This window comes from Bactrocera neohumeralis, unplaced genomic scaffold, assembly GCF_024586455.1.
Source record: "Bactrocera neohumeralis isolate Rockhampton unplaced genomic scaffold, APGP_CSIRO_Bneo_wtdbg2-racon-allhic-juicebox.fasta_v2 cluster09, whole genome shotgun sequence".
In the NCBI taxonomy this organism is placed as follows: domain Eukaryota; kingdom Metazoa; phylum Arthropoda; class Insecta; order Diptera; family Tephritidae; genus Bactrocera; species Bactrocera neohumeralis.
In genome coordinates, this window is record NW_026089622.1 from 36,040,751 (window position 1) to 36,054,403 (window position 13,653).

General features: G+C 35.6%; 1 protein-coding gene across 1 annotated transcript; it reads right to left on the reverse strand.

Moving 5' to 3' along the window:
* Window positions 1-2,739: 2,739 nt before the first annotated feature.
* Window positions 2,740-4,209, reverse strand: LOC126764730 (ATP-dependent DNA helicase PIF1-like). The gene has a single exon (XM_050482380.1). The coding sequence runs from the start codon at window positions 4,207-4,209 to the stop codon at window positions 2,740-2,742; it is 1,470 nt and encodes a 489-aa protein (XP_050338337.1).
* Window positions 4,210-13,653: the final 9,444 nt, after the last annotated feature.

Genomic DNA, 13,653 nt, shown 5'->3' on the forward strand with positions numbered 1-13,653 from the left:
CCATTGACCAACCCTTCATATGTATTAAGATTGCGGATTAACATCACAACTGTTCCAACCTTAAGCCTTAACTCATGAGGCGCTACTCCACTGAAATTAAGGGAGTTTAGAAATTCTGTAGGGAATCCGACATGCTCTTGAGGTTCTTCAGAAACGACAGTATCCACGCTATAATATACCCTTTCTTCACCGGGCAACATATTTACTATTTCGCTATTTATTATCGTACAGTGATCATTTTTTGGACACAAAATTGCCCGATCCTTCAAATGGTTTTGACTAATAACACCAGACTGAGGCTGAAATACCCAATCCACTAAATTTTCATTTAGCAAAATTATCACTTCTGGTATATTGATTTTCGACTCTGGAGAGAGCTCTCGACCTTCTCCAACACGCAAAAGAAAACTGTTGTATAAGGATTCTTTAGAACGCATATTCGTTGAGAGTTTGAGGCACCTAAAAAATTTCCAAAGTGAGCACCGTTTCAAACAATTACCAACTATAGCGGCGCGTGAGCTATTGGGCACCACAGGAAGAACTTGCCTGAAATCACCACCTAATAAAATAACATTTCCACCAAAAGGTATTTCATTTTGGTGAATATCACGTAATAATCGATCTAAGCAAAAGTAGCATGCTAATTCGGCGAGCATTGCGATTTTCTTCTCTGGCCCTCTGTTCCTCTTCGCGTTCAACCTTCGTCAATTGCTTATACTCATCTGCCAAGGGGTTAATATTTGAAAGCATTTCGTGGATTTCTCTCAGCAAATACCTATCGCAGTTTGAATTATGTTGTGCCCTTATATCAGTTGCTTGATCCGTGTCAACAATAAACAGCTGGGCGTAGGAGGATTCTGAAGGATGATCTGCATGCAATGGACCTACCCTATGATATATTGATCCATGTATTCGGAAGCAATATGGTCCGCGCCCTGTAGGTTCCGCAATTTTCGCTTCGAATGATGCAAAAGCAAACGAACTATTTAGCTGCCGAATATTCTCCAAATAGTGTCCCCGCCAAGAGCTCAAATCATTTTCTAACACAGCTTTCAAAAACTCAGGTACACGTAATTCTTGAAGTTTAACTTTTCCGCCATGACAACATGTCGAAAAGCCATTTCTTACCTAGTAACAATTTCAACCAAATATTAAGACAATAAGTATGTACATATATACATATATTACGAATATAAAACAATGAAAAGTACAGGTACCTTTTCACTTCCGAAATGTTTTGCTTTACAGTGTAAACATATATTAGTCAAACCCCCAAGCGAACTATACTCCGGAAGAACTACGGAGTTTAGGGCAGCTTTGAAATAACTTGCCATAGATCCCTCATGACTACGGCTCTAATAAAATAGGTCAATTCATATACATACATACATTAACAATTAAAAATTCCTTTTTATCTATAACATTCACCTCTTCTCTTCGACCTGTTAAACTCCTTTTCCGTCTAATTCGCCTTTGGTTTGGCATTTTATTTTTAATAATTAATCTGAATCTGAACTGAAATTCGATGTAGTATGTATGTATGTATTCGCTGGTAATAGCCGCCTTGACTTTTGGAAGAAAACTGAACTGACTCAAAGCTTACCTAACGCAATAACACTTCTAATCAAAATAACGCCGACAACAATATTTCTGTTAGATTTTGCACTTGCGTCTTCGCCCATACATATGTATATACATACATATGTTTGTAAGTATGTATGTGTGAATATAAAACAAAGTAGAGTGCGCATGTCAAAGCGCAGTGTTCCTTAGCTCGTACATACATATTCGTGCAACATAGAAGAGAGCGCATGTCAAATCGTAGATAACGCCTTAGCGCATGCATATGTATGTATGTACCAGTGCACATGTCAAAGCAAACATTTGTAATTTGTAATATTCGTCATTCTCTTATTGTCATAGATAACTTCATTGAAATCTCTTTTCTTGCTCTCTCGCTTGCAGCTGATCTGTTTTCTGAGCTGGCAACAAACACCCCACGCTTTTCTCACAATAATACAAGAATTTTTCCTTCATTATTATTGTTAGTTTATACAGAGAATTATTTTTCACTTTTTAGTTTGATATGCTTTAAAAGCGTGTTTTTTAGTTTTTTTAAACTATATTTATTTTTAATTTTTCAGTTTGATGTGAGAAACCCCAAATTTGTTAAAATGTGAACTATGAAATGTAGTATTGGTTAAGTAAATCGATAATTAGACAGCATTTAATATCTACTCGTAACCTTTCATTGACTAATTGTTATGTTATATTGTTTGCGACCAAGTTCTATTGACGACTTTACGAATTATTATTTCTTAATCGAATCATTTCTTCTAAAGCTTCACTGTTACAGGGGGTTTTACCTGTCAACTTTGAACAGTCTAGTTCTTCAATTCGAATTCCGTCCAAAGATCTACAACGACTAAGTGCTACATAAGCTTGTCCAGCAGCAAACAGCCGAGAACCCAGATAAATTACTGCATGATCTACTGTACAACCTTGCATCTTATGAACGTTCGACGCCCAACTCAGTATTATTGGCAACATTCGTCTCTCAGCGATTCCATAGCTGTATTTTGCTGGAAATTGTATTGATATTGGCTTATTTACGTGTTCACCATCTGAGCCGAAATTAATACGTACTGACGGGATGTCTTCTGCATATACTTGGTTGCTGCGAAAATTTGGCCAGATAATTTCTGTAACAAACCCCATATTACCATTCACTAAACCTTTTCACACGTCAATATTCGACCTTAACATCACTTTTGCTCCAACGAATATTTTTAATACATTAGGAAGACCTCCTGTTTTATTGATGTCATTCGGTATTACAGTATTTAAGTCCTTATTACCTAAATTTCGTGTAGCGGCAATGAGTTGGTCTTGTGCTTTAATCGTATAAATAACAGTCCCTTTTTCTTGAAAGCTCTTCAGAACTTTTTCATTATGTATAACAACTTGGTCGTTAGTAGGGTAAATCCTTAAAGCTTTCTCAATTGAGAATTCTTTAGTGGTATCTGTTGACACTTTTTCAAGAAGAACTTCAAGATGCTTCGACGTCAACTTTCCAACTCTTAACGCATTAAGCACATCTATAAATGTCGTATCTTCTTGTTGACGCATGTTTTGTTGGAGTTCAACCAGGCGGAATTGTCGCCACAAATGTGTAGCGGGTTTCATATGTTCTGGCTGTTGAAATACTTGATGTCCTCGGACAGGTGGTAACTGCATTAAATCACCAAAGAGTAAGACATTTATACCTCCAAAACAAGCGTCCTGTCTCTTTAGTTGGCGCAAACGAAAGTCGATCATGCAAAGCATTTCATAAGGCACCATAGAAATTTCGTCTATGAACAGAAACTCAACATTTTGCCATAACTGGCGCGTCCCTCTTAAATAATTTCCTGTAAGAAGTGGCATTTTAATGATGACGCCATCTTTTTGTACTGGTAGTTTCAACAGGCTGTGTTGTGTAGAACCTCCGACCAACCGTGCTACAACTCCAGTAAGAGCACCAACTTTCACGACCAATTTTTCATAATATCGGTTAACTTGGTTTTTCAATACATTAAAGAGAAAAGTTTTTCTGGTGCCTGCTCCACCTGTGACGAAAGTTTTCTCTCGTTTAATATCACCATTAAGTCGATTTTTAATACTCTCTGTAATGACAGTAAACAATTGTTTTTGATCAATATTCAAAGCGTGCTGTGCTCTTTGAAATTGATCATTGCTCATTTCTGTGTCCGGTAATTCTTCTTCTATAACTTCAGGATTTATAATCTCTGGCTGTTCTAAAATTTCAAATGCATGTATCTGATTGAATGCATTTTCAAGCTGTTGGTCACGCTCTCGAAATTGGCGCATATACCTGCTCATTTCCTTCAAACGATTCTCTCGATGTGAAAACGCCTCTTTTGCATTATCGAAACCTTCAAGTAATTCAGTTTCCAAACGATAAGGCATATATTGAAGAAGTAAGCTATAGAAAAAGTTGTCGGGATCTGATGTTGCTATAAAATATGGCACCCTAACAACTGCGCGAACCTTTCTCACAACCATTTTGCTCTTATCTAATAGCGTAATGAGTGGACGACGTGTGTTACGAAATTCTTCATACGCGTCGTGATCAACACTTTCCTCAGTTTCGCATACTTTTTTCGGATAGAATGGTTCAAACAACATTGCAAACTCTGTAAGGCTCATGTTTACAAAATCGTAATCGGGAGATTGTAACGGACGTTTTTGATATCTTTCAAAGATATTACTATAATAACCAGTTGCGTGCCCGTTTCTGTCGAATTGCAATACTCTGTAACGCTGTTCTGCCTTTCTTGTGTTCAGAAAAATGCAGCTTCGAGAACTGTCCCGTAATGGGATATGACAAAGTCTATATGCACATTCTGCAGCTGATACTTGTCGTTCATGAAGAATCTTCATACATATGCTGAACAGTTTGCGTGAAAGATCAGTTTCTTCGCGTTGAATTTGCTGTATTGCCTGCGCAATTCCAGAATCTATACCTGCAGGTTCTGCTTTCGATGGTACTTTGCTATATAGTACGCTATCGCTTCGTTTGATCCGCATGGCTAATTATCCATGTTGCCTGCCCACAGTCTTAGTAACTCCGGGTGGTAATTATTTACCCAAGCATCTTTCTTTCGACGCTTAAGTAAACAAGTTCTACCTCCGTTACGAAGAAAATCATCTGAAGAATGTGACACAATTCGTGTCTCGTCACATTCTTGGCGTGGAAAGTTGAATTGGCATCTTATAGAAGTATTATTTTTTGAACAAGTTTGTGTATGCCGATGAATTTGACATTTTTTAACTAATTCATGAAGCTCTGGGTCTTCTTCTTCTGGAGGGATTCTACAGCAACAATTACGAGCCAGAAGAAGTTTTCCTTCTTCTGAGTCAAACTCGGGATGATTTTCGATCCAAATCACCATATGAAGGTGAGGACTGCCCCGATTCTGGAATTCAATGCGCCACCAATGATCCTTCACTTTTCCGCCAAACACATAATCATTATTTTTTATAAATTTCATTAGAGCATTTACTCTTAACACGAAATGTCGACTCAAAATTACTGGATACTTCTCGATAAGTCTTTGGGTCTCATAAATATCGAAAGTACTGGGATCAACATCAGCCCTACCATCGGCTATTAACAAAGCCTTTCGTTGGTCTAGCCAGTTGAGATTATTTGAGCTAAATGTTACAAAGTATGTTGGAGGTCCTAAACATCTGATTTGAGCTAATAGTTCATTCAGAGCTGATCTCCAATCCGAACCTCTTAAATTTTTTACATAAATATGGACATCTTCTGTTGCTCCTTCTTGATTAACAATTTTTTTGCCGTATACAGATATAGTGCTTTTGATACTATAATATTCAAAGGATAAGGCATAAAATAGATAGTCGTTACGTTGAAATCTTGTGTCACTTCCCAAAATTCTAAACTAAAAGTAGTCTAACGCTGTAATATTTACAGGCCTTTGTTCTTTGAACCCGTTTTTTCCGTAAGGAAACAAGAAGTACCAGGCAAATTCTTCTGCTTTCAGTTCATGTCCGATATTAACGATGTTGTCTTTCGTTTTGCGGTTAATTTCGTTAAGGTTTCGTGAAACCTGTAGTTCATCTTCCACGTTGGGTTGCATTACATCAATCGTCGCCATCAAAGATGTCTGCAGTGGAATTAAATGATTAGGTAGTTCATATTGAGAAGTAATCATTTCAGACGCAGCCGTCACTATCTCAATACTCTGCTGTATTTCTATCTCATCAGGCTCATCTGTTTCATATACAACATCAACGTAATCAAGAGTATACTGCACATTTTTGCTGCCTGTTGTACGTTTACAAATCATAGTACATCACTCCGAATGATTGTCCATCTGTTATTATTATGCCGGCGCTATGTTCCATGAAAAGATCTTCCAACCCTTGACGAAGGGTGCGTCCGAAGTTTGTTTCATTATTCTTGTCGCTCAAGCTTCCATATATGCTTGGTTCATCGGCAAAAGTGATCTGAAACCGTTTGCCGAATGCGACTAAAACATCTTTTATTGCGTGGAAATTTCGCACCAGTAGGTATCCATCGTCTTCAATACGATAGGCCATTAAATTTCGCTCCGTTTGAAATCTTATATTGCTGTAGATTTGGTCACCCGTTATCATATTCAGGTTGAGGGTGTTTGTAAACCACTGTTGTGGCTCTTAGGATGTTAGACAATGCCATCGCACAGCATTGTACACCTGCAAATCCTGATGTGAATATGAGCTCGTTTCCTTGGTGCCATGAAGCACGTACAATTCTCTAAAAATCACATATTCTTGTGTAAGCACTAGTGTTATTGTTTAGTTCATCATTGATTTCATTCATAACCTCTAGTGGAGCTTTTTCTACTCTAATAATATCCTCTTCATTCATTATGACGTTTTGATCGATAGTGACGTCTTTATAAAGGGGATTGTTAGCGACCAACCAATGTAGTGCATCATATACCTTTTGCCTAGATACTGAAAACTGTCGCGTTACATTAATATTTTCCTAAAATTCAGTAATGACAACTATTCCAGCATTATTGGTGGTTCTTGGTAACATGTTCGGAAGTTTTTTAGTAACTTTGAAAACATCCTGAGCAAACAATACTGCATGACCTCGAAAACTATATTGCCCAAATACACCGCTTAATTTTATAATTTTAACAAATGGAATAATACGTGAAATCAGCCTTTGCTCGGCTTGAGATAATTCCGAAATCACGTCTGGAATAAAGCCTGGATCTAGATTGTTCCAATAAGATTTAGATGGTGGAATATTTTTCATTGAATTCAAATGGGTTTTGCAACGATTGCAAACAACCAAACATTTTTCTGCTTTAATTCATTAGGCAAATATGTGTTTGCATCTACTCGTACAATCCACTTAAAAATTTGATGTTTATTTCATCGTTTAGTACAAACTTCACATATCGCATCGCAAAACGAGTTAATTGCCTGCCTAAAGCAAAGTTATACTGGCTTTACGTAACCTTCGGACCTCTTCATTTTGTTTCTGCATTTGCATCAAACAAGCTTCTCTGGCTTGCTTTGGATCTAAGGCTCGGCTTTCCGCTGCATGCTGACGCATTTGCTGCAAACGATCCTTTCTGACTTCAACTGGTTCTGAGGCTCGGCTTTCTGCTGCATGCTGACGCATTTGCTTTAAGCGAGTCTCTCTGCCTTCCTTCGATTGCTTAGCTCTATAACTTCTCATATAGAGCCTTCTTTTCGTCTTTATTTTCTCTATTTCGCTTAAGTGTTCTGACGATCTTTCCATTCTTTCACTGACATTTGTTGTTTTTTGTATAAACAATTCGTTAAATAAAATTAATTCATAGGTTTATAATGAAAATATTTTAATCAAATATACTATACGACGCACAAACTTTTTGAAAATCTATGTATGTAAATATATTTCGCTTATAATTTTAAATTGTCACAACCGTACACTTCGACTGCTTTTTTTCGTTTGATTGTATACCTAATATATTCCTGATATTTATTATATTTATGGTGTCCAGCGGGAACCAAAAAAGTAACGGTACAAACTTGGGTTAATCCATTTCTATTGTTCTTGACTAGCACTTATAATTCAAGTGGTCGACCCGGAAAGTAGGTAAGCTCCATTTTTTCAGGTAGAGGGGTTCAAGTAAGGGGTAGGTAGAATATTTCTTTGCGTATTTAAAATTTTTATGAATTCTTATTTTATATTGAAAAAATCTATTTTTTCTTCTATGAGATTTACCAATATTGTGAAATATAAAAGAATATAACTTAAATCGTATTCTCCGCCATTAGATTCGGTGACAATTTTTAAAAAGCTCACATCGACGTGACAGCCAAAGTTAAAAAAAAGGAGTTTTCTACTGCAGTTGCTTCTCGGAGGCATTTTGAAAACTAGTATCTGAATTATTTTTTTACTACAAAAATTTTATTATAAGTATTAATTTTTTTAAAGTCACATGTTTTGCATTATTTGATATTATTTCTTCTGGTGCGCGGTTATACTTATATACATAAGTATATCTATATAAAGTATACTTTCTTTAAGGATATACATATGTATATTTCAGTATGTACATATGCTACTCAAATGTCGCCAAAACTAGTTTTATAAAGATGTTGCATATTTTTGGTGAGCTGCTTAAACTTCTACGTTTCAGTACCACTTAAAAAAGTTACATACATACAATACAGACATACATACTTACATACATAGAAGTGAAGCTAATAAAAGCGTATTAAAAATCGGTATCTTTCAAGCAATACCCCTGTTCCTGTTAAAGCACAAGCAAGCAGGATTGCAAACGAGAAAAAAAAATCTTTTTCATATACGAAAGTCATTAACCTTTTTCTCTTTTCTTGTTATCGCTCGTATACGCTGGGCCGTCTTAAGCCATGTGAAGGCCCTAAGGCAAAAGTTATCTTGGGCCCCCTGTGATTTTTTTTTATTTTTTATTTTTTTTAATAAACAGTTAATAAAGAAAGACATTCCAAAAAAGTTTTTACATTAAACTTAGTATTTTATTAATTCATAAAAATATTTTTTCTTGACATTCGAGTTACATACATAGTAGAATAGCTTACTTTATAAATTCACTTTTCGAAGTTTCATAGTAGTGAAAATTTTTAAAACATCTTCAAAGTCGATTTTTTCTAATACATCATTTTCTATTGCCATGACAGCTAGACTATTTAAGCGATTCTGAGTCATTGATGAACGTAGACAGTTCTTAACTAATTTTAATTTTGAAAAGCTACGTTCACCCGTAGCATTTGTTATCATCAGACATCTATATATTTTCAAGGCTGTCATGACATTAGGAAATGAAGATTGTAACATATTATCAAAAATTATTTTATAAGACTCCTGAGCCGACAAAAAGTTGTTAGATTCTGAATCGTTTAATGTCAGTATAAAATATTTAAAATGTATCATTTCTTCAGCGAAGTCACATTCAATGTCTTCGAAATTACACTTTCTAAATTTTTCACAATCATTCCTTAATTCTTCATCAGATTTTATTAAAAACGTTGTTAGGAATCCAAATAAGTTTTGTATTTCTGAGTATGCTTCAAGGCGTTTTTTCAACTCTGCACAAAGCCTATCAAATATTGGCAAATATGTTTCTATTTTAAATTTATCTTGTCCTCTAAACACAACATCTTCTGCATTTCCTTCATAGTATTTTTTTTTCGTTTCCTATTACGTTGGTTTTCATCAGTCCATTCAGTGTCAATAATCTCATTGGCTTTAGTAAGGTAATAATCAAAATTTTCTCTTTCTGCGATCAAAAAGTCTAACAGCGATTTTAAAAGATTGACTGCAGAAAAATTTGTTTGTTTTGTAAAGATATACTAACAGCATTAATCCGCGCTAGAATGACACTCCAAACTACAGACATTACAACATTTTCTTTTTTATTTAAATCCTTTAATAGGCACTTAGCTTCGTGAATAACTTTTGGTTTCTGATTTACGTTGTTTATTAGGTCATGTAAAGCTTGCTGTATGCCCTCATATCTATTTGATAAAGCTTTAGTGGCATCAGCTCTAGCACACCACCTTGTGTCAGAAGGCTTTTTCAGAACAAATGATGAACCAGATTTAGTTTTAGCATCTTCTGATAGACATTTAAGCAAAGTCCCCCAACGATAAGTTGACCGCGAGAAGAAGTTGTAAAGTGTTTGCATGAATCCGAAAAATGAGATTGCTCCAACGCAGCTTTCTACAGCATGTACTCCAACTAGGTTTAATGAGTGTGCAGCACACGGAGCGTAATGTGCGAGCGGATTATTTTATTTAATATGCGCTTGAAGCCCATTATAACAACCGGACATATTTGTATGCATTTTCGTAAGATTGTCTTCTCAAATGTTTTATGTCGATATTAATTTTTTTTAATTTATTTAAAATTATGTTAGCCATGTCTTCCCCCGTGTGGCTTTCAATTGGAATGAATGTTAAAAAACGTTCCATTACTTCTCCGCTTAAATTCGAAACATACCTTAAAACTAAAGTCAACTGATCAGTATGCGTTATGTATGGCGTTGAATCAACACTTAAGCAGAAATACTTGGCGTCAATGACATCCTTCACTATATCATTCACAACTCTGTCGCCCATGATTTCAATAATTTCTTCACAAATGGTTGCAGATAAATATGAACTTTTCCCCTTTCCTTGATTTCCATATTTAGATAAGTGTGAACTGAGGAAGGGATCATATTGCGCCAATAGTTCTAAAATACCCAAATAGTTACCATTATGTTGTGAACCAAGTATTTCATTCTGCCCACGAAATGCTAATCCACGAGATGAAATAAATTTTATGACTGACACAATCCGATGACATACATTTACCCAATATTCTCTTTCTTTGTTGAATTGAATCTCCAAAGAGGAATCAATCCGTCCAAGAGTACTGCGCCTGCGTATCAATGTCTGCACACATGTTCGATGTGCTTCACTTTTCTCGTGCATTTGAATTCGTTGCGCAGCATTCTTCCAATCAGAAAATCCATTTTGAAATTGTGATTGTTTTTGAGAAACACCAAAGAGAACACATGCTAAACAGTAAACATTCCCATTAGATGGAGAATACATTAGCCAATCTCTTTTAATTTTGCACCCACTTATATGATTACGAAAAAAATAGAGCTGGTAAGATTTCGATTTTCATCGTTGCCATAATGTCGTAATGAAGCAGAAAAGTTACTTTCAAAATGTTGACATTCTTTTGAATCCCTAGTACACCAAAATTCTTGTACTTCGTTTGTGATATTTTTCCATAAACCAATATCACTCTGGTATTCCATTTCTTTTTCCACTGCTAAATTACATTCGGTTATGCAATCTAAGACCGCATCCTCATTTTTCTCTTCTGCACCTTTAAAATTTCTTTCATCTTGTTTTTCGCCAATCTGTTCTATACACAGTACAGTTCTCGGTTCTGGCTCTAAGGTAGATATTGTTGTGGTGGGATGCTGAGATTAATTCTCAGATTTGCGAGTAAACCCATGTTGGAATAGTTTTGGTGTTTTTTTCAATTGCTCCTTGAGCTTAGCAGCGTTTTCTTCTCGTTTTTTACGTTTTTGTGCTCCACTTTTATGTTTTTTGTCAGGTATATTATTTGCCTTAAATAAAAAAAATAATAATAATTTGAATAGGTACATATGTACATACCTTTTTGTTCCGCAAAACAATATATTGAGAAAATTCCGGTTATGAATGAATTCTTTATATTACTAATATTATTAATTATTTAAAGCACTTCACAGCTTAAGAGCATTTGCACAAGTGAATTTAAATTTTAAATAGAAAAAATGCTTCTCAAATGCTTCTCGCAAAATGCGCTGCTGCAATGCCATAAAAATAACAGAAAGAAAGAATTTAACAGTTTCTTGTTTGCACAAATGTTCATTGTTGATCGTAACATAATTGTTATTGTAAATCAGAGGCACGCAAACGCTACTGAGGGCTTTGTAGCATGTATGCGTTTTTGCTACTTTTGTAATGGTATTTGTGTTGATGTTTGTAGTACATTGTTTGCAGTACTAGCAAATAGCACATCGTTGTGCGTTGCGCGAAGTAGTTTATGGAACATGTATGTCAGCAGGCGTCGACTGCTGCAAGCCCATGGGCTTGGAAATGAAATTTTGCCGACCACTGTTGTAAATTGTCTTCAGCAGAAGCAAATATTCTTATATTTTTTGTCTGCTCGTATATAATTTTGTCTGAATGACATAACGGTTAATCTGTGGCGCCGACATGATGTGCTTCTGCTGAAGCCTACCCTTGAAAAATATTTTAATTGCTGAAAAAAAAAATTTTGCTTTATCGCCGGTTGCTTTTCTGAGAAATTGTTGTTGTTTAAGCGTGCTTTTCAAGTGGCTCCCATAAGCAAATAAATAATTTTGAGTAATTTTTTTGTTCTTTTTATTTACTCTTCGTCGCGATCATACATATAATTTTTTTTTGCATTGTCTTTCAACAAGTACAAATTTGTTGTTCTAATTTTTTTAGTGGGCCCCTAAGTACCGATGGGCCCATAGGCACTTGCCTTATTTGCCTCGAGGCTAAAACGGCACTGCGTATACGCAAGTATAAACTAACGAGTAGTAGAATAAAGTGAAGTAGAAAGAAAAGAAGAACAAACTAATAGCACAACTATTAGGAATACGAAGCAATAAATAAAGTAGAAAAAAACAAGAACAAACTAATAGCACAACTATTAGGAATAAGGAAAACGAAATACGCGTTCGTTATTTGGTACATTGCGTATACAACAAAAATACAAGATTTTTATAATAAGGAAAACAAAATACGCATTCGTTATTCGATAGGTTGTGTATACAACAAAAATACAAACCCTTTATCTTAAAGATTCAATACGTATTTATCGTTACCAGAAATACACTGAGAGAAGTTTTTTCTTTCTCATATTTTCAGTTTTCACATACTATTATCTAAATGAACGGAGACTCTAAGGAATCTAAATCAATACAATATTTGAAAGTACAAAACATGATTTCGGAAGAAAAGAGCCCATGTACACCTTCTGAAGCTACACGCTCAAAGCAAGGTGCTAGAAAGCAAAAAAAGCTGAAAGACATTTCATATACTAAGTTTATTGCTGAGAGTGACAGTCTAATTTGATACTGCACTCGATTTTCATCTTCACCGATTCAAGACAATTCTGAACCGGTGTTAGAAATTAAAAAAGAAAATCTAGCAAAATGGACACGTCTCCAATCTGCATATGACGCGATAGTAGAAACTGACGAATCAGATCTACCCGAAAATTTTAAATCCTCGGCTTACGCCAAATATGAAAATTGCCTTGACCAATATGAAGAGACGAAAGCTATGATCTCCTATCAATTGAGATTAATTAAAGCAATTGCACCAACTTCACAACCGAGAGTAGAGCTGCAACAAATTCAAAGCCAAGAGGCGAGTTCAGGCATTCGCCTTAAAATGCCAGCATGCGATACAGAAATATTTCACGGAGGTTATGAACAATGGCCGTCCTTGCGGAACATGTTTACGGCCGTGTACATAAACCATCTTAAATTATCACAAGCGCAAAAATTGTATCACCTCAGATACAAAACCAAAGGTCAAGCAGGCGTAATAGTCGCATTAAATGATACGAGAATGAAAGAATATTTACCAAAAATCCAGAAAGAAACAAGTGAAGAATTCATAAAACTTCAATCCACTGTTGCAAACTGTTTGTCGGTTCTATCGACACAGAATATTTCCACAGACAATTGGGACCCCATTCTGGTAAAGATATGCTCCGCGGCATTACCAGAAAAATCTTTGCTTTTGTGAGAGCAAATGCTCTCATCACGAAGAAAATGCCCATCGTGGCAACAAATGAAAGATTTCTTAACTACCCAATATGAAATTGCGGAAAGGGTAGATGAAAAAACGGTCAGAACTAAAAACGTTCAACACGACCTAAATCGAAGTTTCATTAGACCTCAAGCTAGTAACAACAACAGTTTAAACAGAAGCTTTTTTAAAAATCAATCGTTCACATCCGAACAATATAAACAAACGTCATGTGAACTGTGTAAAGGAGGGCACAAT